Genomic DNA, 26832 nt, shown 5'->3' with positions numbered 1-26832 from the left:
GTCTATGGGTTAATCTGGGGTGGTGTTACTCTCTATGGTTTTTTCATTGAAAATCTTTGAATGCTCTCAATTTTGTCCCAGTGCAGAATGGGAAAAAATTGAAATCTGAAATTTTCATAAAACAGGGAAAACCATTTACTGACCATCTCAGCGCCCAACCACCAGCCCCATGCCTGATTCACTAGGTGCTGAGTCCACTGACAATCATTGTATGGACAAGCATTCTATCTGTTCTGGAGGATGAACTACTTGAATCGTAGAGCTCTGGTGGTCCCCAGTTTGCCACTGAGGCACATTGGCATGGCACTGTAAGAGAAGCTTGCACTGTTTCTGCTTGTGCTGTATCTAGCCTGTAGTTAAATTCAGACCTTCAGAGTCCAGAGGTGCTGTTCCAGCACCTTTCACCAGCACCAAATTATGTTTAAATAACAAAATGGTTTAAACATTAAAATACTGTAACTACATATAGTCAATATTCCCCTACTTATTGGATTACTGCAAGACAGCCAAATTCCCTGTGGTAGTTCTGGAGCACAAGGCCACTTACTCATAAATGAATGTACAGGATTGCTACACTGTAGGTACATTGTGTCAGAGAGTAGCATTATCCACATTTCGGGATGTCAGATACTTAAAACTAAACTGAACAGTTCTGGCCCTTGAAATGCCAACAAGACTGATCTCTTAGCTGATAGGGTCCAGCTTCAATCATTATATATTTTACTTGTAAACTATCCTGGGTTTGTATGTGATTTGGAGAAAAAAATAATTTCTTTATTTACAAAGAACCATTAAACAGAAATTCTGAAAGTGCAGTGTATAGTGCTAAGAGGTTGACAGAGTTGATTATAGAGGGTTTAACTGTTGATGGTATGAAGATTTTTCTCCATTTGATATTTCTCAGCAATTTAGTTGTGAAAAAGTGTTGTTTTGTGTTTAAAAAATTAAATGGTTGATAATTAGGACAGTAATGTTGCAGAATTTTTTGGCCTTTCATGTTCCCTTCCCTGTCTTGAAATGGACTTTAACAATGTATTAGATATGGGCTGGTACCTCTGCCTACTATTAAGGTTGTCCAACAGTGCCCATTATAAGATCCTGTTTTCAGTTGCTTATAATTTTGCCAAACTTTAACCATTTGGGCTGAAATTTTCCATGCCAGGTATGTATCTCAGAATGACTTTTTTCTGTCTTTTCTTTTTTGGGGGGAAATGGGGAACAAAGGGGGTAAAACTTCAGCCAAAATGGTTGGTTGTTTCCAAGATTGGCGTTAGGGGGAAACACATTGTTTTGTCCATGTTAAAAATTTTAATGGCTTTAAAAGAAAAAGTTCTAGCACTCACTTGCTCTGGCACAGGGACTTGAACTATGGCAGGGGTGGTGGTCTTTGTGTCAGGGATATGCCTTTTGTCATCCCCATGAAAATCTGCCCAAATTTGTCAAGTTAAAAGCCTTTGAAAAATTGTAGTGTGCACATACTCAGTTGAGACTTCTTTGATTTTTAGCAACTGACTTGGGTTCTCAGGGCTTGCATCCTAGGGCTAAAAATAGCAATGTAGAAATTCAGGTTTTGGTTGGAGTCTGGGTTCTGAAACCCAGCATGGAGGTAAGGGTCTCAGAGCCCAGGTACCAGCCCAAGCCCAAATGTCTACACTACTATTTTTATCTCCATAAACCCGGGTCAGTTGACCCAGGCTCTGAGACTCACTGCTGCACGGTTGTTTTTTGTTGTTGTTTTTGGATGATTTATTTGCTGCATAGAGCGGAAGTACCCTGAGGCCTCTGAAGATTCCATTGTCTCTGAACATGCTCAAGTTTCTCACAGCTCCTAGTGCTGACCAGAGTGTGTGTCATCCCCACAGAGTGACTGAGAATGCTCCCTCCAGCCCTGAGGTACAAGTGTGAAGCTGGACTTTCTGCTGGTCGTCATGGGTGAGGGTGAGGCTGGACACCAGAGCTGAGAGCCGGGAGTGTGTCTCTCCTGTGTTCTCAGTGACCCCCCCCCCCCCCGCTGGCACCCAAGCAGTGTAATGGAGGAAGCAGTCTCATTCAAATGCAGAAGGGACAAAGGTTGGACCAGATGGAAGGGAGAGGATTAGACTGGGACAAATTGCCTGATGAGTCTGGGAGGAGCCAGGATGGGAGAGGGAGGCTGGGATTGGGATCCATTAGGGAGATGAGGACTGGCTGGCAAGGAGACTGAGACTAGGAACCAGTGGGAGTGTGTCAGCGGGTGGGGAAGATACATATCTGACAAGGAGTGGGGGTGAGGGGAGAGGACTGGCACTGGCTGGGCAAAGAGACTGGGACAAGGAGGAAGGTCTTAAGGCTTTTGCTGTGCATAGAAGTGTCCATGAAACAATTCCCCTTATGCAAGTTGCCCCAGCAGCAGCTCTAGTAACTGTCAGTTCAGTCATGGCCAGGGAGAATATGTCATGATGTCACAAAGTGAGTGAGGCTTCATTAAGACTTTGCTTAAAACAGGAACATTTTAACAGATGCCTGGACGATGCATGGCGACTTGTATATTGTTTGTCACTTTATTCAACCAATGGGCATCCAGTTGTGAAGATCTGCCATTATTTTCTTGTTATCTGTGCATGTGTGGAAAAATAATACAAGATTTTTTTTCAGAATAGGAGAAATGTGAGGTGTCTTTTGAGGGGCTAGGTGGTTTCCTTGGTTTGCAATTTCACAGAACTAGAAAAATAGTTTATTCTCTGTTCTATTCAATATAATTTTTATACCACACTCGTCACTGTAGTATCTGAGCACCTTCCAATAGAGCATCAAGCCATGTTGCACATCTGCCATATGTTGTTTGTTCTCTCATCCTCTCCCTAGCTGGAGAAGCCTGTGCGGTGGAGGGTCGGGTTTTGGTAGGGTGTGTCTTTTTTATTTTTTTTTAATATAAACATACCTGTTGCTCTGTGTGTGTTATGTTTATGCTGAAACAGACATTTTGGATGGAGATCAAACACAGAGACATTCAGCCCCACAATTTTGAATGTTTTTGACAATTATGAGCAAGCGGACATGGTGGTTTGATTGGAATTGTTTGCCAACCTTGGCTCTAGCAGTCACATAGGAGCTGTAACACAGGGAAACAGCATTAAGCACCTGCAGCAGGTAGACCCCCACCCTCTCCTTAAGTAAACAATTTGAAGTAACCCTAGGGTTTCCTGTAAAATTCTATTTGGCCTTGCAAGTCCCATCTCTATTAGACTACTAACATTTCTTGGTCCTTTAGGTGGTTATTTTACCACAGGCAGTATCCTAGAGGACACAAATTCCTGTTTTTCACTTTGAAAAGCATTTTTTTTTCAGTTGTAGGGCATCCCAGATTTCACTGCAGAACATCTTGAGATTATCCCCAAAGAACAATTATAGCAAAGTAACTGCTACACACTGTCAGGGAATGGCAAGCTCTCGGAGGTTAGTGAAACAACAATTTATAATGCTAATAATATTTAATCATGGATCTCATTTTTTCCTATACAAGGAGCAGCCCACTGTTCTCATTTATCCCCTTCCCAGCCTCCCTGGTTCCGCTCCACAGAGATCATCATGGTAGCTCAAAGACTATTGGGCTAATGAGTCTGACACAAACTAGCGCAAAAACTTGCAGTAATAGCCATCAGCTTCTTGTTGCCCTGACTCTTTGGTTCTTTGTCCTTAATCCCCTCATCCACTACAGGAGTCTCTCTCTTTGTATGGTAGATGGATCAGTCATTAGGCTGCTAATCTGGATTGGCCCAACCCTGCAAGGTTCTGGATATCTCCTGCGATATGCTGAGTAATCTGATCTGCTAGTAAAGTCAATGGGAGCTGACTCTGTGCCCTCAGGTTGTTCAGCCACTTAGCTGATTTGAAACAGAGCGCTGGAACAAAATATGTTCTAAGTGATTTTTAACTAAAAGCTAATGTGAAAATGTTGGAGCTTGAACCAATGTAAACATATTAAATGTAAGACCATTTTCAAATGTAGTAAAGAAAAAAATCACACTGTGTTCCTTCTCCTGAAATTCCTAAAGGATACATTTCTCCTTCCGAGTCATGGTTTCATAAGATTATATTTTATTAAACATTCTTTACAAATTTTAAAATATTGCTATTTTACATGCACAGAGGAAAATCAGTTGAACAATTGTTCATAGGCATCCATTTAAAATCAACCACAAAAGAGGAACACTTTCTTATTATGTCAGTTATTAATGTACTTGATATGTATATCTAAAGTGCATTATGTTACAATATATATATATGTATAGAAAGTCAGCAGCACCAAGATACTTTAACAAAATAAATACACCATTCAACAAAATAAATTATGGTAAATGTGACAATAATAATTGACTTAGCCTTAGCCAAAAAAAAAAAAAAAAATTCACAATAGCCAAATGTGCAGTTTCAGAGAGCAATGGGGGAGGCGGTTTTATTTCAATGCATTTACAATATTTACAGATAATAAATATTTCTAATACTTTCCATATGTTCACTATTACAGAATACTGCAATATGTTTTCCAAAGATCTCAACTGAAAATTCAACGCCTCCTGCAAAGAAAGAGAGGGGAGGGGAGACACAAAGGGGGAAAAAAATTAAATTTCCTTGAAAATAAATGGACACAAGATTTATATAATAATCAAGTAATATAGGCTGTGCCTTTCCATTAAATAGCCCCTCTAGGGAGAGCAGATTAATAACATTGAGCTATTAGGTGTCTTTTTTTTAAGTCTTTACAGTTCTTTCAATGCAATTAAACTAGCGATGCAAGGAACTGCACATTGCTGTCACGCAGCTGAGTCTGTATCATCTGCAGCTGTCTACTCAGAAGTAGGAAGAAGCTTCTGCTTCATTTAGGCCCTGATTCAGCACATGCATAAATACCACTCAAGTCAATCAGGCTACTTATGAGCTGAAAGTTAGGCATAGTTTTAAGTAGCTTGCTGAATTGGGGCTATAAAGATCAGTTCAGATAAGAGTTTTAAAAAACCCATGTAAAACCATCTGGAGAAATGGGAAAAATGGAATTAAGGGCAAGGCTTAAAAGAACCATCAAGCCCATCTATAGCTAACATGCCCATTATATTGCTTGAGCTTTGTTTCCTATGCTGCCTTTGTGATACCCTGTTTTCTATTGTCAGATACGTTCTACTGTTGTCATTTGGTCTGTCTTTACCACTGCTGGTGGGCTATGAGCAACCATTGGACAAGGAATTATTTAATTGTGAGGTAGGTATTTCTATGACATGAATTTTACTTTAGTACAATGTGTTCAGGCCCTGATTCTGAAGAGACACTAGCTCCATTCACGGCACAAATCAATTGAATGGTTATTGAATTAAAGCTTTGGGAAAACTGAAACTCCACCTTTGTGAGTCCAGGAGGAGTCTAAAGGCCTGACCTTGAAAATGTTGAGCATTTCCTGTGGGGCTCTGAGCACCTTCAGCTTGTACCAAATTCAAAGGGAATTCAAGGCATTCAGCACCTTACAGGATCACGTCTTAAGGTTAGGAATTGCTCTTCTGTACTTAATAGGTGCCACTGACAGACTGGTTTTAATTCTATAATCCTCCCCCTCCACAGTGAATTCAAGAGGCTATAAGCAGTATCCCCTGCCACCCATTCTGTATCTTATTTATATTTTGCTTTGTTTTTTCCAATATTGATATTTTTCTAACAGTGGAACTGCTGCAGGGTTTTTCCTCTCTCACTGTGTGCAGTCCGTTTCTGTAATTGTATGTTGGTTCCCTGGGAAACAACTATAGGATGGAATTTGATTGGCTGTGTTGTCAGACTGATTGCCAAAGTTGTGGGTAGAGTTTCACATGGCAGACTTGTGTGGGTGTGAGACACAGAAAAAAAGAGGAAATTCTTGACAATTTAAGGGGGTTTTATGTGCGTAATGAAAGCAAGACTACATCTAATGTTAGGAGGTTACACTTTTGAAAGGTTTCTTAGGAAATTAGGTACTAATAATTTAATTTAATTGGAATGGGAATATAGTTGGGAGTGCTGTAAGAACAAATTTTTTTAAGTAACTGGAGTGGAAGTGTTAGCATGCATACATTTGTACTATATGTAAACTAATAATATTGATGTACATTGAATATTAATCACACAATGAATTATATATGTGTCTATACTATATATGTGTACTTTTAAAATGGATTATGCTTTGATTCTGGATTTAGCTTTTAGCCTTGAATTTAGAGTTCAAGTTGAACCATGAGTTAGGTATGGGTTTCATGGTACCAAAATCTTACAACTGCTCTCTGTGGTTTCTGATCTCAAATGTCAGAAATATTGCAAAATCAACTAATTTCTTATATCGGGCTACCTTCCTACCAGAACTAGAAAGCAAGTCTCTTCCAGTTTTTGTTCTGACTTGGTCCCAAAATTGTGGGGTCAGGACTGGCTAGGGAGAATCAGGACCAGATCTGCGAGTTCAGCCAAACTACAGTCATGCCTTCTTTCCCCACCAGCAGGGAGCGTTTGTGGCATATGAACCCTCAAATCAGCTCTGTGCAACTGGAGGATTACCCATATACAGGGATGATTGTCCCTGAGCCAGCTAAACTGAGTTTACAGATGTGTTATGCCAGCACTGCCGTGCAAAGTGACTCTGGTGCCCTGGAGGCTCTGGCCCTCCTATCTAAAATGTGTAGGGAGAGGCAGGGGTTGGATTTGAGATGCCAATTCAAACACAGGGCTTGCATATGTTTGTAAAGAATGACTTGTGTTATTGAGTAAAAATGATGATGAATTATGTCATTTCCTGAATTAAAAATGATTAAACAAAAGGTTTCAGATTTCAAGTTGACAGCTGTTTTGATTTAAGGTGTAGAAATGATAACATCTGCCAGCTCACTTGGATAATTACAGATAAACAGCATATACTCGATTCTCAGAAACCAGAACTGCTGTGTGTTCTGTAAGGGAGGAATTGCAAACTCCTGTTTTATAACTTTCTTTAAAAAAAAAAAAAAAGCTAGCTTTTATAATTAAGTATTGCAAGTATACAATCCCTTTAAGACTCTATTCCCCTGCTGGACTAACATTGCAATAAGGGTAATCATGCCAAGAGGCTAGGCCAAATCTGCAATGTACTGTAAAGCTGAGCTTCCTTTAGGCATATAAGGACATTAGCCATTTAAAACTTAAACCAATGAAGTCTATAGTGTCGTCTTTGTTGGATTTTATTTTAATACTACCCTTATCTCTGATGGGATCTGTAAATGAAATACAACCAAATGCATTGGGAGTTTTAGCCCCATTACTTTAGTTTCTGTATAAGTGCACATTTGAAAATAGGAGCTGTTTTTCAGCTATCCTAGCTCTGTAACATTTATTGCAACTTCTAGATGTAGCAAATATCTGATGGCATATGCCCTGGAACAGGCCTTTAAAGGGTATTTCTAAACTGCAGCAGGAAGGGGTGATTCCCAGTATGGGTAGGCAGACTCAGGCTAGCTCAGCTTGAGCTAGTGCGCTAAAAATAGTACTGTAGACATGGCAGTACTGGCAGAGACTCAGACTAGCTACCCAAGCTTGGACAAGGGATTGGGCAGGCTTAGACTCCAGCAGCTAGCCTTAGCCGCTGCTACTCTCGCTGCAGCCATGCTGCTATTTTTAGCAGGCTAGCTCAAACAGAGCTAGCGCAGTGCCAGTTACACCACTTCTTCTTACTAAAGTTCTGTTAACTACTGATTCGTCATTAAGTCTAAGGCCCAATCCCAAATTTCTTACTCTGGCCTAGATAAGGCCTGGTGCTGAATGCCAGGAACTCCCCTGACTTAGATTGGGAGTTGAGGACATGAGGCACCTAGCAGGACTGGTCCCATAAAGAGTAAATCAAGGTGCAGCATTTTAATAAAACCTATGGTTCATGGCATCTCTCTTCAAATAATTTACTGTGAAGCAAATTGCTCTTTCGTGTCCATTGAGCCAAAAGTGAAGGGGAAGAGGTGAAGGGAGAAGAGTGTTATGTGTTTTCTTTTTAAATTCTTTTTGGAATTGAATGTTTCTGTTTGCCTTCTGTACACAAAGCTGTTCAAGCTCAAATCCAGACATGAGATGTGTGCAAGCGGGCTAGCATCTCCGGACACTTAGTAGAGAGACTCCAACTCACCATCGCCCTTAAAAACCTTCATTGTCATACATGGGGAAAGTATGTCTCTCTCCAAGGGTAATGCTCAACATTTTTCAGCAGCAACGTCATTGTTTCTCAAGCTGGCAGAAAGATGGAGCTGAATTAAAAAGTCCTAATGGCAGCGAAAATTTTATGGCAAAAGGCTGGTCTGCACTGTTTGCAGATATTACTAAAAGAGAAACTTTCCGTGTTCTCCCCTAAGGTTAAACAGTAAAATGAAAAACTGTAAAGTAAGGGTAGGAAAATTGCCAAGGAGCAAGGGGAAAAAAGAAAAGCTCTCCATTTTATAGCTGCAGAGCTTTAAGTAGAGCTCAAAGCTGTCAGTCTGCTGAGGCCCAAATGTGAGACAAAGATCTGAAACAAGGATACCAAAGTAAGAGCAGCGCAGGAAATTTTAATAGATGTGAGGTTCATTTCTTTGGCATAAATAACACTTTCTGTAACCTCAGTTTCACAAATCTCTGTGATAAGTAATTTACCATAATTATTACTGACAGAGTTGTCCAGAGTCTAAAGCAGGGTATTGGGAGTCATGAGACCTGAGTTCTAGTCCCTGCCTTGCTGGTGAATCACTGTGTGAGTCATGGGCAAGTTGCTTAACTTCTGTACCTCAGTTTCCTCTGCTGTAAAATGGGAATAACACTTACCTTTGTAAAGTGCATTGTGGTTGCACATTTTGATATGTCCTAAAAAAATTATTTTATTTATTATAAAATTCCAGATTTGTGTGAGGCAGAGGTAAAATGTAACAATTCCAGTAAATAAACAAAATATATGGCATGTCTCCCTGGTAAGCATAAAGCATGATTACCTTAAATTGTGATCATGTGTAGTACCAGAGATGTCCAAGAGGGGGACCCCTTCATTTCCATTACCAGACCCTCTAGAATTTGGCCATGCTGAGCGGGTTCGCCTCTTTTTCTTTTCTTGTTCCTTGCGTTTTCCAGGCTTTGGTTTCTTCTTCTTTCCTGATGTCTTCAGGGGCTGCTCTTTGTATGTCTGAGCTTTGTTTGTCTCCTGAGTCAGGTATTTACCCTCATCTTCACTGCCACATCGGACAGGGTAGTTCTTTGTGTTAGTCGGAGGCTTAGGGTTTGGAGAAACTTCTGAAGTAGCCCGGATCTCCGCTGTGTTAACACCTTCAATGAGATTTTGAAGGAAGATCCTCCTTCGTAGATCTTGGATAGACTTCCCTTTGTCATGCAGTAGCTGATGCTCTGATACAGCTCTTTTGCTAAAAGAAAAAGAGAGCAGGGAGAAAAAAAGATTTTATAATTTCATTATCAGCCAAAACTTGGCAAAACTCATCTCTCCTCTGGCAGCTGTAGCCACACTGAGCAGTGAACCAACTTTCCAGCTCTTAGTGTACCTTGCTAATTCAGTGCTGCAGCAATTTCTTGTCAGAGTAGCTGTTCCCTGCAGAGAGGGAAAGGACCTAAGCCAGTAATAATTCTCTGTGGACCCATCACACAGCACTGGACCTGTGGGTGGATTAGTCAATGCTCTGTTCTAGGAAAGCATTTTTTAATGGTACAAGGCATTCTATCTAGGCACTAAAACAAGGAAGGCAGTTGCCAAAGTTAGGAAAAGAGAACCAGATAATGGAGTACTGCAGTCACATAAGAAAGGGAATAATAAACACCTGCAGTGAAACCTGAACCTCTTTTTATGCAACATTGTTTTAATAACTTTTTTCTGCCCCATCATATACTTAAAAAAATATGCACCTTACTTTTAAGTTACAATAAGTGTAACTGCTGGTATTTTCTTTATGGCAAAATTTTCAAACTTGAGTGCCTAAAATTTAGGCAACCTATAACCATATTTAGACACCTAAACAAGCGGCTTGACGTTCAGAAATTGTGAGCACTTAGTAGCTCCCATTGACTTCAGACAATACTAAATATGGATTTAAGTGGATTTAGGAACCCAAGTTTGAAAATTTTGACCTGAATTTCTGGTGTTCTCTATTTTCTCTTGTGCATTGTGCCAGTTCGTTTCTGTGGTTCCCCTCACCCTTGTCTCAGCATCTCTGTTCCTTATGATTCTTCCCTGACATTCTTCTAAAGTTCCTATATTTGTCCCTTTTATTGCTCATTGCAGCTGACATTTTGGTTCATTGGAACTCTTAACCTATATCTGTTTTTGAGGAGTTGGGAGATGATTTAACTGGAAGCCCTGCCAATGGTTCATACTTGGCTAACAAGGTATGGTCCTCAGAAACCTTTGAGAAAGAATGGCCCAAAAGCTGTCTGGCCAATGAATAACCATGAGAAAATACAAATTTTTTTCCTTAATGTAGGGTGGATGCACACTTGCACTGTGAACCACAAAAGCATATGAAGTGGGCTTATAATTATGTTCCCATGACTGCTAAAACCCATAGTCCTTCCAGCTTGCTTTACTTAAGTGTGCTGAGATGGGCTATGCATCCTCTTTTATTGTATTAGGGTGCTACCTGTGATCGGACCCACTCTAACCAAAGAAAATGAATTAATTGAATGCTTGTTGTACAGTAATTTCATCTGTAGCTGATACAGTTTCTGAATACGGATGAGCAGGGAGAAGACTGATAACTGTCTGACAGAATATTCACCCCAACTATCCTACTATATGGTGGAGTTTCAAAATGTGGTGCGGTATAACTCTACGCCAAATGATTGAGTGAGATCTGTAATTTGTTACCTTCAGTCCCCTCTGAGCTGGCTGCCATATGTTGTGGACTTCCAATGTAGTCAATACTAGAGCCGTTTGGCAGTTAGCAGCTTCATGTAGTATAAGTTTATGAGAGCATCTCCTTTGCTTCCATAGATCATGACACCCTGAGTTTTTGGTTCAAATGATCCCAAATCTCAAAGTGAAATTCAGTCCAAAATGCCAAATTTTCCCTGTCTCCACAATAACATTATGAATTGATCATGATTTTGCTGCAAAGCTATATATTGGGTATATTTGCTCAACACTGGTCCTAGATTTGCTCAAAAGAGTCTAGTAAGTCTTTTGCTAAACATTCTCTGAGTTTCAAGAAACCTGTAGCCAGGTGAGTTTCAGGGGACTTGTGATTTTTGTGCAAGTAGATAATACTCTTCTATTGAACACTGCTAAGCAAAAATAACATGGCCTGATACTGAGCTGGTATAAAGGGACACAGCTTCACTCACTTCTGAGGAGCTGCAATCATTTACACTGGCTCAGGATCTGGCCTATCAGAAAAAATATGTAATCAGTAATCATCCATTCTGCAAAACTTTTCCTGTGATGCTACTCCAATCCCTCTAGTATCAGAGGGGTAGCCGTGTTAGTCTGGTTCTGTAAAAGCAGCAAAGAGTCCTGTGGCACCTTATAGACTAACAGACGTTTTGCAGCATGAGCTTTCGTGGGTGAATACCCACTTCTTTGTATGCAAGGTGCCACAGGATTCTCCAATCCCTCTAATGGCCTATATCAGGTACATACCCACAGTCACTCTGATGCTCTGTCTTGTACTCCTTGCTTCATAGCCATAACCAGCAAAGGTTGGCTACTAAATACCTCCTTGCTTAGATCAACCTGACTTGCAAATGTCAAATGTTAAAACCAGCACCTTGCGCTCATCTGACTGTGGCAAACTTCTGTCATGTTTCTCAATCTGTCCACTGTGACTCACATTACTTTCCTAACTAAAGAATTGTATTTTCCCAGGATGCTTTCATGGGAAATGTAGTTATCATTCCACCCTCCTAGTTTATAAAAGCATACAAAATCTTAGTGCTTTACTGAGTTTAAAATAGTATGCCTCATATGAAAAGCTTTACTACTGCCTCTTATAAACTACCAGGGATAATTGCTTTTATCACAGAGAACACAAAGCTGCCTTAATCCTCTACTGTGTATTTAGTCAATTCACTCACTGTTACAAAATCTTAAATCTTAAAATCTTGTCATTAAGAACTCTTGCTTGAAAAGTAATTCCATTTAACATAGATAGTCTAAACCTAGAGTACACACAATACAATCAAACAGCATTACAAGACCCACTTCTTATTTGAGTGTAGATTTCCATTATAATCCATGAATTGACATGCGAATGGATGCAGTGCCAGGAGGGGGTGGGTTTCAATTTTAAATGTCTGTCTGATATTTAGCATGCAAATCTGGCCCCAAACAACATTCTGCTGTTCCACGCTACTGTATAATATTACACAGAGTTATATTTCACATGACTTTTATTACCCAGCCAGACTTGAAGATTACATTTTGTCTCCCAGTTTCCTTTGGGAAATTTCTGTTTCACAATATACAAAGTGAAAAATATGTAGCAAATATAAATCTCCTTCCCCTATTACCAACCCCAACCTAGCTGCTCAAGTAACTCCTTTGTTTGTAAACCCAAGGAAAACAACTTGCTGAAGAAGGTTCATGTACAGAAGTCCTTTAGAGAAGTGTCCCATAACACAGGTATCAACAATGTGATGAAAAGTCCCCATCTTCCCCTTTCCCCCTCCTCATCATTCACAGTAAGGAAAGTGGTGGCATCTTTAATATGTGTATTCAGTTACTGGGATGTTATATATGACAAATAATATATTTACAAGAAAAAATGTGTAGTACTGTACTTGCAAGCAACACAGTTAGGAAATATTAGGATGTTAGGGTTAGGATGACCCACTAGAGGTCCCTTCCATCCTTCTATGAAATATGCTTCTCACTGAAAGGAAAACAGTCTGACCCCAAACCAAATGCAGTAAATGTTAAGCTAACATGTGGGTAAGCACTTTTGAGAGGAAGATGTAGATCATGGTTTCTGTTTGCCCAAAGTGCCCAGACGAATTATTATATACAAGAACGTTCTATATACATATGTAGCTAACTAGTCTTATGTCTCATTATGGGGGAAAAAGTACTTAGGTTTGAATACTATGAATCCAGGACTTGTGAACATGCTAATTTTCAAAATGTTACTTTTGGGTCACTATTTTTTTTCCCCAGTTCATTCTTCTTAGAAAGTTTTGTTCACTTTTTTTTAATCTTGTGTCAGTAGCAAATAGTCAACTTTCTGTCAAGTTTTTTAATTGAAATAATTAATTATTGAATCATTATTGTACTTCAGTGTTCATTTGGGGCCAGATCCAAAGCTCATCTAAATCAGTGGAAAGATTTCAATTGGCTCTGGATCTAGCCCTTAGGGAGGTATCCTGCCAAGGGCTGAGTGCCCTCAGTTCTCATTGACTCCGCTGGGAGTTGAGGGTGCTCAGTCCATCTCACAAGTGAGCGCACAATTTATGCTAAGGGAAAAATATTTGAAACTAGGGTGACCAGATGTCCCGATTTTTATAGGGACAGTCCTGATATTTGAAACTTTTTCTTATATAGGCTCCTATTTACACACACACACCCCCATCCCCTGTACTGATTTTTCACACTTGCTATCTGGTCACCCTATTTGAAACAGACTTGGAGATGTGGTGATGCAATGTCTAGGCATGCTGATAAAAATATCTAATTTCTCTTTGAGTCATTGCTTGTTTTCCAGAAACTTCTTTAGCAGCTAAAACATTTTGTATAACATTGAATGGGCCCTGCAATCTGTACTCAGGCAGACTTCCCATTGGTTTCAATGGAAGGTTTGCCTGCATAAGGACTGCAGAATGGGGCCTATGATTTAGTTCTGTTTCGCTATAATTATGTGTCTAATTTCATCTACTATGGATTTAAGCCCTCACTGGAAACCTATGTCTATACTTGAGGCAAGTTATTAACCATTAGCTCTAGGAATGGTTTGTGGTGATATTAAAACAGGGTGTATGTTTGCATGTGGTGTTGGTGTTTGTGCTGTACCCACAAACAAAACTACACGAATGCCACTGGCTGACCGCTAAATGGTTTCCCAAGTGCGTTTTACATATTATACAAAAAGGGAATCAAGAAAAGCTTTAGGACAACTTGGCACCTATTTTTCCATCCCATGATTTGGAGGGTGGAGGGGATGTATTTAATCTTGGCATATATAAGTACTGTACTCAAAAAGATAACAGGTATTTCTTATCAAATCTTAATTTAAGCAAAAGTTGGCTCAGTTCCAATCCAAAGATTCTTAGCCAAGGAAATAGAGTATTGTGCTTTACTTTTTATTTACATGAATCTACACATGGATTCTCTGTGCAGCTGATAAGAATAAAATGGTTTCAAAACAAAACACAAAATAGTTCAAGGGTAGTTTGCAGCAGTGCAAACTAGCAAATGTTAATAGGAAGAATACACTATAGCTTTATCATCAGTACAATGAACACAATTTGCCCTAGGAGGTTTATAATAGACTTCCATATGGTGCCAAAGTTCAGACATATCTCAAGTCATTTCACTTAGGGGATTTATTTGCTTTTCAAATGATAATAGAGGAAATGATATATGAAACACTTATCCTGAAATACATACATGAGCACGTATAAGGAAACACTTCTGAAGTTGATTACATGTACAGTATGTGACACTTTCCTCTAAACATTCTTGACAGGGTTTTCTAATTCTCTCTCTCTCTCGTTTGACTCTTGCTTCTGAACGGGATAGAAACGTCAAGTCTTGTCAGCTGCCTTTTAAGCCTTTGACACCCCAAGTGTACAGCTTGAAGTGTTCCCTCCCTAAAATATCTGATATAGATCAGTTAACTAAATGTCTACAGAGAGTAAGTAACATAGCTACATGTGTAGGCTATTGAGCTAGATCACTTCTGTGGTTTCTTTTCTAGACTTAGATATCACTACTGTAAGCTATGTTGATGATTACTGGAGGGATAAGGGGGTCATTTCCTGAGCAAAATATTTCAAATCAGATTGTCATCTATCTACAAAATGCTTCTGTCTCCAGGTCAGTTATTTGGCTCCAACTGATGAAATTATTACAAAGTGGCACAAGTCCAAAGAAAATATTTCTATATTTAATTTTTATTATATTGCCAGCTACCCTATCTGTTTCTTGAGCTATATCAATACCTCTACTGGATCTACACCAATACAGACATATTGACATTCCAGTATATAATCTACACTTATTAGGTAAAGTATAGCTCCAAACCTCTCTCATTTGTCTGTCGTGGTGCGTGAATAGATACAGATCTACATATGTTTGGCTGTCTTGTATACACTTCGGCTCCTCAGGTTAAAGCACACATTCTTACCTGAGTGTCTTATAAAGTCAGGGAGAATTGAAAAGTGCTGTAAATCCCTTGTAATTCATTAAAATGGGGGAGCATATAAACTGTTCTTTATCTATTGCTTAACCAAAACTGATTGTAAAATACCTGGTGCAGGTAATTCTGAAACCACTCCGGTAAAGAACTCCACCAGGTAACAGAAAAATGCAATTGCTGGAGCGCTTAGGACATACAGGGAGCCCCGTTGCAAATTGTAACATTACGGTAGCTGTATACACAGACAGATTTCTCACACCTCCCCTTTTCCCCAGGAATCAGTCCGAAAGAAACTTACAGTCTGCGGCTGGTCCCCTCTAGTGATCTCCCATAACAGGGGACAGAATAACTCAGCAGGAAGACTGCGAAACTCCAATGCTGGAACAGTTTAGTGAACATTGTATCCTCTCGGTCTTGGAACCTGCAACGAAAGGAAAATGAGTCCAGTGATACATACTCCGGCTTCTTTCTAAAATAGCAGCTGCTGAGGACTACACCATCTCCTCCGAAGTTGCAAAAGAAAAATAAACTTTCTTGACTCTCGGCAGCTCTCACTTCTTAGAGATCAGCTGCTCCAAACTTTGCGAGCGCGCTCTCTCTCCCTCTCTCCAAAAATAATCCGAGGCAATTCCTCTCTTAAATACTAATAAAAATGAACTGGTTTGTATATGAATCAGGCTAAGGAGTGTGTTTACATGTCTCCCATAGCAATGTTTAATTAATCTGGCAAGCTGCTATCTCAGGGGTTTGTGTTACAGGGCAAACCCTCTTTTCAGAGCGGGGAAGAAAAATTCCTCAACTCATTATTATTATTTTTTTCTTCAGACCAAGAGTATTTTCTTCTCTGTACAGATGGGGAGAGCGAGAGAGAGACCGACTTGTATATACATCCAGCCATTATACCTCTTCTAAAGCCAGGTTCAGGTCTTGCTGCTTCCGGAAAGTTTGGGTCCACACTGAGAAAAGGAACCTGAACTCAGGCAAAGTGTGTGTTTGTCTTATCTGGGAAGCCCGAGCGGTCTAATAGGAGCAGAAGCAGCAGGGGAGGCTCAGCGGCTGGAAAGCATGCTTGGCTGTGCAGGTTGGAGCAGAGCTGGAGCGGAGCTGGGCTTGGAATGTTCACACGCTCTGGAGGAGCCGCCGGGAGGGGAACCTGCCGGAGGAGTCAGTGACTGCACAGAGATGGCGCCCTAGGAACATGTGCGGAGGGCGCCCAGGACGGGATACCAACAGCCAACCAAAAAAAAAAAAAAAAAAAAGAGAGAGGGAGAGATTTCAACCCTCCCCGGGATCGGGATCAAGAGAAGAAAACACCCGCCCATACAGCGCACACGCCAACCCAGTCCAGCAGGGTTGGTTTCTCTCCCTTTTTCACCGCTGGACCAGCAGCGGGTCTCCCCTACTGCAGCACGCTGCAAAGGAGGTGTCTCCCCCCCCCCCAGTGGGGCACTTCCAGATCAAAACCAGCCGCCTCGCTTGAGATGAACGGCGCCTTTCCTTTCACATCACCTACCGTCGTTTACTGCCGTCCACCTATTCCCTGGGGGGCTGGTTCCTAACGATTGGAAGTGTAGGCTAGCAAAGGGGTCACACACACACTCTGTGGCCTCGGAAGCTGCTGGCCAGGGGGAGAAAAGGATCGTGGCGCGTTTCTCCTCTCCTTTCTCAGCGAATAGCCCAACTTGGGCGTTGAAGGGATCTGAGTCACTGTGCCCAGAAGTGAGAGGCTAAAAGCACCGCGGGGCGACCGTCATTTGTGAGACACAGCTTTGGTTTGGAGCAGTAGTTGTTGCTCCTCAGCACAGCTGTGAACAGCTGGCGCCCGTCCAGAACCCCTCGCACATACTTTCTAACCGGTTGCCCGCTGAAGGGTTTATACCCTTGGTGGCCTAGCTGCTCTTTCTTCCTGCCAGGGAGTTCCAAAAACGGGTTAGAAATAAGTCACCTGGAAGAACTGGCTCACGCGCTCTCACTTCAATCAGACATCACCCCGGCTGAGTGAACAACAGAATTTTCCATCACAAGGAAACACTTATGTAAAACCAAAAGTAACACAATCCATCCCTTTATTCAGCCGCGTTGCGCAAGAAACTGCCCCGGGCTATTATGAAGTAATCGATACTACAGAGACTATATATAGAAAAATCTGTTTTTCTTAATGCTGAAAATAAAATCATTTTGTATCTGACACAGTTATCTTCTGAGGAACTTAATAGCATGGCAGGATTATCTCTCGCTGTCTTACTCCGCCTTTTAACATAATGGGGGCGTTGTGCTGGAGAAATAAACGTTTGGGGTCTATGATCCGAATTTAAGTTGCACTCTGATAGCGTAATGTTCTCAGATCCCCAAACCACTGCAGCATGCAACTTTAAGTATACAGCATCCAACAGCCCCCGCCACCCCAGGATGGCTTCACATTTGCATCACTTCTCAGGGTTTGTTTTTCAATGCTTCTTTAAACTTCTTCCTTGTTTAGTTTACCTTTTTACTAAAGCCCTCAAGGTTGGAGTTTAAGGATTTCCACAAACGCATAGAACGGGCAAGCCAAACCTGCTTGCATGGTACAAGAGATACTGTCGTCCCCACCACTAGGAGTCGATCCACAGAAGTGTCATTTGTTCAGTTCACTGATTTAGTATTATACATTCTTTCCAAGCTGCTTCACAAGCCTTAACGTAATATTTAGATATTTTTAAAACGTAAAAATACATTTTCTATAGCAAGTTAAATTACAAGTAGACCATTTTATACCTGCAGGTTGTTTTACATTTGAAACGATATTTGCGTCCATAATAAAACAGCTAACCTACTTAGTCAAGTTTCATACCACACGAGCAAATAAAACCGAATATGAAAAGGGCTGAAATTGAAATCACGCTGGAAACATTAAATGGCTTATGCTGTAAAGTCACTATACACTTGGTAGGCTATAAATTAAAATGTAAAATTAATAGGCTACTTTGATTTACATTGCCCTTTCCACTAATTAAACAATAATTGTGACCCACCTCAAATCTCTCCCCCCCACCCCCACCAACACACATAAGTCTACTGCTGGTGTTAATGGCAAAACATCTATCAAATATTTTTAGAATTTCCTCTCCCCCACAAATTAAAAAAAATCCTCGTACAGACTCAGGAAAAATAAATAGCCTTTATAAAGTTGGAATACTGAAGTTTCCTCACAATTTATTACTTCACCTTTTCCTCGAGTTACAGTCTTCTGTGCCTTTCAGAGATCACCCTGGCCAAAAAGAGGTTGATCTTCTTAGCAATTGCTTCCACGACTAGTTTCTATCTCTCTTTTTTTTTTAAGTGAAATAAATCAAAATGTAAATGACTTTAAAAATCCAGCCCTAGGAGCTTTTATTCTGCACCTAGCATACTAAAGTAAAACGAAGGATTTTAAAAGCAGGTGCTTCCTTCCCTTGTTGCTCTTGTTATTATCAAGGCACAGGAGCTTCTCCTCTTAATATATATAGAGAGAGACCCTTTTCCCGGTACTGAAAAGAATAACTCGTGACATCATAGCCTACCTTCCCATTTACTGAGTAATCATCCCTGCTTCAATAGGGCTGGAAATACGTGACTTAAATCCTAGGGCTCCTAAAGTTTTGTTAATGCTCAAAGAAGGGAGAAGTGCCAAGAAGGCTTGGTCTTTAGCAAGGCATAGGCAGGCACGCACTCAGCATCTTTTAGCCCATAGCAGGACTGGGAGTCGATGGTATCTGTTCTACAGCACCTGGCATGGGTCTGGCTGAGTTATGTGCCACCTACACGAATGCCTAGCCCGTGAGCAAATTCTAACCTCCCCCAGTATCGTCCCATCCCAAGTCTCAGCCCTGTCTTGCAACAACGCTGAGAGGAAATTTTGTGAGTGTATATGTCTGGCTTCTGCCTCCTTCCTCTCTTAAACTTATGCTGAGCGTCTGTTCCTGCCTTCTGTGAGAAGCCATCTATTAAAATGTCTATGGGACTGAATGATTTTCGATCTCAGGAATGTTCTTTATCTCGCTGGCATTTTGTGTTGAAATCCGTCCCTTCCGAGAATGTGGCTTCGCAATATGTAGTGGATACACTTTTATGGCTTTCCTCGTTGCCTTAGGACAGCAGCGGACCCAGGTTTATTCAGAACAATAACCACCAAGATCTAAATGATAGAGCATAGACATAGGCAGGAATGAAAGAGGCTGTTAGAAGCACCCCACCAAAGACCCAGTGAAAATGACCAAAGGATATCATCTGAATAATCCTTGCCTGTGCTCCAGGAGGAAATACCAGAGTAGGGGAGAGCACACGTTTACCTTTCATTTGTTTGACTCTTACTAGGGAAAAGGTGTGCTGCAGGGCTAAGCAGCAATTCAGTTTTTTTCCGTCAACGAGGATAGATAAAACGATAATTTCAGGCAGAGCATTCAAGCCATCCTGAACAAGTGTCTTTAGCAAACCGGCTAAAGCCCCAGAGACAGACAAATCCGTGTGTGTGTGTGTGTGTGTGTGTGTGTGTGTGTGTGTGTACAAATCTTATTACATTAAAACAATATTTTCCCTTCCAATGTCAAAGAGAAACGTTTGGAAAGATGCTCTTGAATAATTCTGCTTGCCTATGTCTCGATTTGCCAAACACATAGACGTAAATCAAATTTCCTAAAAAGAAGGTGACCTGCGAATATTGCTAAGAAAACTGGTATACTGGAAGAAAATTAACTGTTCCAGTTCAGTCACTTAATTACTGGTGTGAAAAAGGTCCATATCTTGGAAAAAGGTGGGTGATGGAACCCACTTACTGGGGGTGGGGGTGTCTCTGCCCTTCTTTTTCTTATTTTAAATGCGGTGCGGGGATATAGAACCATCTCCTCAGCGTGAAGGAGGACAGTCGCTTCGAGTAAGTTTTTTTTATCTAATATAGCTCAGGAATGAACTTCAGTCAGACTCACAGAACCTAAGAAAACAGGAGGGACAGGTTCAGTTAATATGATTTGAGTTGTAATTATACCCTTGGAGAAAGAAAGGAAAGAAAAAGCGTTGATACTAGTCTTTAAATGCATGGTAAATTAGGAGCATTACAAATTTAACAGCCTTCACCTTTTGGGTTTGAAGTTCAGCACATTTCCTCTCATTTTATTCGCAGCTTTGTCAATTTTCCCTGCCAGGAATCTATAACCTCAGTTGCACTCAGACAGGGCTTCAGCTTGGATGAGGAGTTAAACCTTCCTATTCTTTCCCGGGTGGAAAAATGTGTGAAGATCAGCAAAATCTATTCATTCTGATAGTTTGACAGACGCTTCTTTGGGGGGGGGGGGGGGAATCGAGCGTTAGACAAAGGATTTGTTGGTTCCATTCCGCAAGAGAGAGAAATTCGCCAAGATTTACAAAAATATATATGTAATGTGCCGCAAAGTTTGTGGCTATAGCTCTGTGGAATCAAAATGTAAGGTCCTGGAGTGCTTTTAAAAATCGTGTTGTGACAGAATGATATTTAGTGCAGCTCTGACACGCACCCGCTAGCAAACACGATTGCTTGGAGATTGAAAGTAGTATTTCTTTATACATACTCGGTTTTACATTGAATACACGCCTGTGTTGTTTACGAGGCAGAAACTCTAGTTATGTGCTTAAACACCCCTGGCAATTCCTCACAGGAATTGGCTCCTCCCACTCCCAATGCTAATAGGGTCTCAGATTAGAGACACACTTTAGCCAGTGTCTAATTTCATGTTTTCCTCTAACGAGGTAAAGAAATCACTGGGGGTGGGAGGGGAGGGAGGACAAAAACCAAAACCCTCCTCCCTATCAGCAGGTCTCAGACGTTTCCTTGCATACTATTTGTGCACAAGAACCGTATTATTAAACAATGAACAAACGGGACTGCCTCTCTCACTTTAAAATGCAGTGGAAGCTCCCACAGTTTAGCTATTGAAATAATGCACGGTTTAGTTAGACAATGTGTATTTCATTTAGTGCATTCAAGCAAAAAAAAAAAGTTGTGTGGAAATGAATTATGCTTTGCCAAATCTGCTGTCTGGTTCTTAGAACGTAGCAGACACTGAAACGACTAATTTTTAAGTTTGAGGGCAAGGAGTCAGTTAGTATTAATTCATAAAGCCTGTTCTTACTATATATAGTTCCATGGTGAATGTAGTTGGCATTCTGTGTTGGTGTAGCCTGTGGAATATGGCAAAACTCCAGAGGATAAAAAGCAAATCAGATTGTGGCTCCGGTGGAGTTTGAGAATGCGTTGGATTGGCTGGTTAAAACCAGTGAGCTGTCCATGGTGGTTAAGGACTTCTTGATGTAAGTTTTCCTCTTGTCATAGCAAGTCACAGACCACCACCCCATAGGTGCCTTTTCTGCTAATATCATCATCATGGTGCCTCCCCACTGGTTTTGGATACAAAAGGCATTGAAAAGTGTACCCACAGGACCTTTTAAAGGTATGTCCATATCCTGTATTAATAGCTCTGTAATCCCATCTTTGGTAGCGGTGATGGACTTGGAGGTCTAATATGTCCTGTGCCCCTACTTTCTGGTTAATTGCCTGCAATGTATGATGTAACAAAGAAATTCAGTTTAGGTCCCTGTTCTAACCAGACTTACAAACATATACACACACACAATTGTCATGATAATTGAAGTGCTAGCAGCAGTTATATTTAGGTTATCTAAGTATTCCCTTAATGACACCTTGCTATCTCATATTAATAACTTCTCATACTTTTACCTTTAGCTGTAATTATCTAGGCCTAGTCATTACCTGACCTTTAAATATTCTCTTAACATAGGCATTTATTGTTGTTGCTGGTTTTGTTTGGATTCAGTTGAACATAATTTAGACCCGGGAAATGAATGTGGCTCTTCCATTTAACTTATACAAAACTGATAATGAGCAGGGCTGGCTGGAAAATGAGAATTCTGGTTTTCAAAAAATTGTGAGGTTTCACTTTATTTTCATTCCACTGTGGAACCAAAACTAGCCTTTTTGACATTTTTAAGCAAGCAAGTATGACCAACCCATGAATAGCCCAGTGGTAGGGCAATCATCAGGCATGTGGGAGACCAAGGATCATGTCCTTGTTCTGCATGATTCAGAGCAGTGGGTTGATACTGAGTCTCCCTAGTCCCAGGAAACTGTAGTGGCTTCCAGGGTCGGTCTGGGAAACTTCCAGCAGAAATTTTTGTCAAAGTGGGTACATTTCCACACGCAAACAGGAAAAAAAAGAGATACATTTGTCAAAAAATTCCCAACCACTCCTAATACTGAGCAGCTTGCCATTTTGGATACACACGTAGAAATCTACAGCTCCAGTGTGTGGTAATGGAGTGGAAGCCCAAAATGAGGAAAGAAAGCATTCTTGTTAGGGAAGAAGAACCCTGTCTGAACAAAAACGTTTTACCACTGTAAAAATCAGAAATATTTCCAAAATGCTGAACCACAAATTTAAGTTGCCTATGAACAAGAATGCCCTGGCATTGCAACAAAGTATTCAAAGCTGAAGAAGTCTCATGACGGGTCTTGGGCTCCTTGTGCTGTCACAGGTTTAATTACACCCATGGTAGGCGTAGAATGGTGGTTGAATGTGCGTTGGGCAGATTGAAATCCTCCTGGTGCTGTTTACAGAACCATTTGGATACCAGTGTCAGCAATGCTGTCCACATTACTGTGGCTTGCTGTGCTCTTCACAATCTTTGTGAATCCAAAGGTGAGCCATTTGCCTCGAGAGGACCTATGACAGTAGTGGATTGCTGAATCGGTATACTGAGCCAGAAAGCTCACCTGTCACAGCTGGAGCAGGATGTACACAGGCACCAGAAATCAAGGCTGCTTTGTGCACCACACTATGGACTTTCATGGGCCAAGAAAAGCAGGAGAATAGTGTGTTTATGGATGTATTTGCATAGCACTTTTTACAGTAAATGAAGTACTTTCACTGTACACTGAGAGTGAGGGGAGTTATTGTCATGAATTGTTAATTGTGGATGAGGTGACTGCTTATACACAGAGTGGGGAGGAGACAGTGGCTTGTGTGACACGATTTGTAGATTCCCATTATTGATCATTGATCTGAATGCTGTATTGAGAAACTGTGTTTTGGATACAATTTACCAGTTGTGCCTTATGTCTTTATCTTTATTCTTTGAGATACATATTATCGGATGTGATGTAGAGATGGTAATACACTTTTAAAATAAAATACAAGCCTTTATTTGTAAACATGGCTGTATTATAACAAAAACCGTACTGAAGCACTGTCAGGCAGGCCAAAACACCAGTAATAAATCAACACCAAACCTAGTAATAAACTAAAGTGCATAACACAAACATCGACCAGTGAAAAACAATGAAACCAGTGCAATCAAATTCCCTACTTTTGCATGTCCCTTGACTCCCCGCATTCTCCTTTCCCTTTCTAGCACACAACTGTCAAAGCTGCAGGGACATGGAGGATTGCTTGTGGGCATGCTTGCCCTGTCCAACTAGCATTCAGTCCCAGTTGCATGGGTCACCCAACCATGGATTGTCGATTTCATTTCTGGTCTCCAGGACATGGTACTGCAGAGGGGACTCGAGACATGGTATGGGTGGAACAGGAGCCTGAAGTCTTGCGGCCATTAGTGCAAGCGGTGTCTCAAACGAGTCTTTCTGCTGTGCTCTATCTTCATCCCTCAAGTGACATTCCTGCTCCAGAAACCACTGCAAGTCTCTCCTCATGCACTGCAATTCTTTTCTCATTCCGTGCTGCCTGTCTGTGCCTTTCCACTTGCCCTGAATCCTTTTCCCTTTGGTATTGTACCTTGTAAGGGGTTCACTCACCACAGGAGCACTTCTTTGTGGCCAAGCATGGCATAGCAGAAGTATATGGCAATCCCTGCCTACAGGCACTCCATTGCTGCTGTGGTCTCTCTTCCCACACCTTGGCCATCTGGCCAGGTTACACGTTAGTCCACCCCTTCTGGGGTAACAGAGAGTCCAAGCCAGCCATAGTGAACATCCTTACAGCAGGTCTTTCATCTGTCTCTGACTTCCATAGTCCTTACACCCCTTACACTCAAGAGGTTTCACCCCACCTTCCTTGGTGGTTGGAAGGGGAGCTGAAGTCTACCCTCTACTCTGGGTTCCAGCTCAGAGACCCTATAGGTAGTAGCCAAGGTCTACTCCCTCAGACTCCTTGCTGTCTCTCTGGACCACTTCCTACATCTTCTGTGCCCTGGACAGTTACTACAGACTCTCTCTCTGAAGCCCCCTTTGCTTTCAACCTCTTGGCTTTATAGTGGTGGCCCAGCCTTCCCCAGCTGGGTTTTACTCTAAATTAATCCTGGCCTTTCCTCTCTCAGGCAAGGCAAGGTAACCTAATTGGCTTCTTAGGCCCTCGTTAACCCTTTCATGGCTGGTGTGAGGTGTACACCCCATCATATACCTGCTTGTCCACCATCATTTCATCACATAAATGCTTCCTCTTTGACTGGTCTGTGACAGTTCAAAATCCCAGGCTCCTGCTGCAGTGTGGCTAGGCAGCTGAGGTGGAAGGGTCTGAACTCAGACAACAAACTGCACATTGTTGTCTCAGTACTTCAAAAAAGGTTCAGTGCATCCTCAGAGAAGAGGGCCTATAGAATCTCTAGGCCAAAAACTGATACCTTATAAAACTCAGCTTCAGTATAGTCTTAGAGGAATGTTTCGATGCCCAGAAGGTGCATGGACACAGCTAAGTTAAGCAGAGTGAAAAGAGTGCATGCACAATGGAAAGTTGAAATTTACAAACACTATACAGTAACTCCTCGCTTAACGTTGTAGTTACGTCCCTGAAAAATAAGACTTTAAGCAAAACAATGTTAAGCAAATCCAATCCCCGCATAAGAATTAATGTAAATGGAGGGGGGAACGGGGGTTAGGTTCCATGGAAATTTTTTTCACCAGACAAAAGACTATGTACACACACACATATACACAGTATAAGTTTTAAACGAACAATTTAATACTGTACACAGGAATGATGATTGTGAAGCTTGATTGAGGTGGTGAAGTCAGAGGGTGGAAGAGGGTGGGTTATTTCCCAGGGAATGCCTTGCTGCTAAATGATGAACTAGCTTTTGGCTGAGCCCTCAAGAGTTAATACTTGTTGTTAATGTAGCCTCACACTCTACAAGGCAGCACGAATGGAGGGAGGGGAGACAGCATGGCAGACAGAGACACACACGCTGTGTGAGAAAGAGAGATGTGCATTGCCCCTTTAAGTATGCTGACCCCACTCTAAGTAAACTGCCTTGTTAAGTAGATCAGCAAGTTGAGACAGCAGCTACAGTCAGCAAGCTACCTCCGTCCTGAGTCTTAGCCTGTTTACAGACGGCTTGTAACACTGTGGCATGGCTGATTTCTCCAGTGCAGCATGCTAAAAAAAGAAGGCAATATGTTAACACTCCAGCATATCTTTGTAAAAATGTGCAGGTATCTAGTAAAAATGTAATGTTAAATGATTGTTTAACTGTTCTTTGTGCTTCCTGGTCTTCATTTTGAATTCCACATGGTGGGGTGGCATTGGTGTGAATTCTGCCTATAGTGGATGCACACTCTTACCCCATGGCCTGTAATAAAAATTGCATTGGGTTATAAACCAGAAATCCCTCCTGTTCATATATTAACAACAACAAACACTGAATCAAACAATTACCAGGCTCTGGGGCTACTTTTGCCTCTTCCGTTTCTAATGCCAGTTCTGCAGCAGGCTGCTTCTTTATCAAACAGCTCCTCCAAATATGAATCCAGAATGTGTTGCAGCTGCTCTGGTGGCAAAGCTTCCTTGGGGACTGGTGTGAGCACCAGACTCACTTCACTAGCCTGATCTGGTGCCTTCTGGATCCCCTCCAGTCCTAGACTAGATTCAGGGGTCAGAAGGTTGCCATCCCAGATTACCTGGTTAGAGTGAACCCCTAGGGGCTCAGTGCTCGGCGCAGCACCCAGCACCCAGTCACAATCCTTGTAAAAGAGGCCAAATGATGGGGCGTTCCCAGAGGTGCAGTTCTCATCCATGCCTTTTTAGTGGTCACTCTGGAGCTGATTAATTGGCTCCCTTCATCATTCAGCAGTACATTGAATCCCGTATGCTGCCAGCTTATCTGCTATTTCTGGTACTCCTACTGTAAGTCAAATACCTTGCTTGCCTTGTGTCTGTTACAGCTGTCCCCCTGCTGCATTCCTTTTTTTCCTCTCCTTTCTGTTTGTTCTGTGTGGCCGCCCCTCCCGGCCTTGGGCTAAAAAAGTCACAGCCTGGCCCTGCTCATGGAAATGGCTTGTGCAGACTAACTGGAGCCATTGCTCTGCTCAGGGAGGGGGGCTTTTTGCTCCTTTGTCTAGCTTCTTTGTTCAGACCTGGCTCGGTGTAGGGGGCGCTGCCCAAAAAATGCAAGACCTAAAGTGGCCCAAATAGCTGAGTATATGAGTCATGCCTGTGGCTCAGAAACTTGCCCAGGCATGTCCTGTGCTCACCTGAAGTCTCCTCTCCTCCCCTCTAAC

The 26832-nt window shown here is 41.5% G+C and overlaps 1 protein-coding gene across 5 annotated transcripts; it reads right to left on the bottom strand.

Annotated features, from left to right (window-relative positions):
* Positions 1 to 4054: 4054 nt before the first annotated feature.
* On the bottom strand, positions 4055 to 19071 carry PTHLH (parathyroid hormone like hormone). Of its 5 annotated transcripts, none has more exons than XM_039522744.1 (4): positions 18860 to 19068; positions 15619 to 15741; positions 8967 to 9389; positions 4055 to 4556 (listed from the first exon to the last, which is right to left on the bottom strand). In XM_039522744.1, the coding sequence occupies exons 1-4, from the start codon at positions 18865 to 18867 to the stop codon at positions 4547 to 4549; spliced, it is 564 nt and encodes a 187-aa protein (XP_039378678.1). In that variant the 5' UTR covers positions 18868 to 19068; the 3' UTR covers positions 4055 to 4546. The 5 variants fall into 5 exon arrangements, with proteins under 5 accessions (XP_039378678.1, XP_039378720.1, XP_039378709.1 ...); XM_039522786.1 differs by lacking the exon at positions 18860 to 19068 and adding an exon at positions 18510 to 18776; XM_039522775.1 differs by lacking the exon at positions 18860 to 19068 and adding an exon at positions 18525 to 18776.
* Positions 19072 to 26832: the final 7761 nt, after the last annotated feature.

Source organism: Mauremys reevesii, linkage group 1 (assembly GCF_016161935.1).
Source record: "Mauremys reevesii isolate NIE-2019 linkage group 1, ASM1616193v1, whole genome shotgun sequence".
NCBI classification, from domain to species: Eukaryota; Metazoa; Chordata; order Testudines; family Geoemydidae; genus Mauremys; species Mauremys reevesii.
This window is presented reverse-complemented; position numbering and strand designations above follow the sequence as displayed.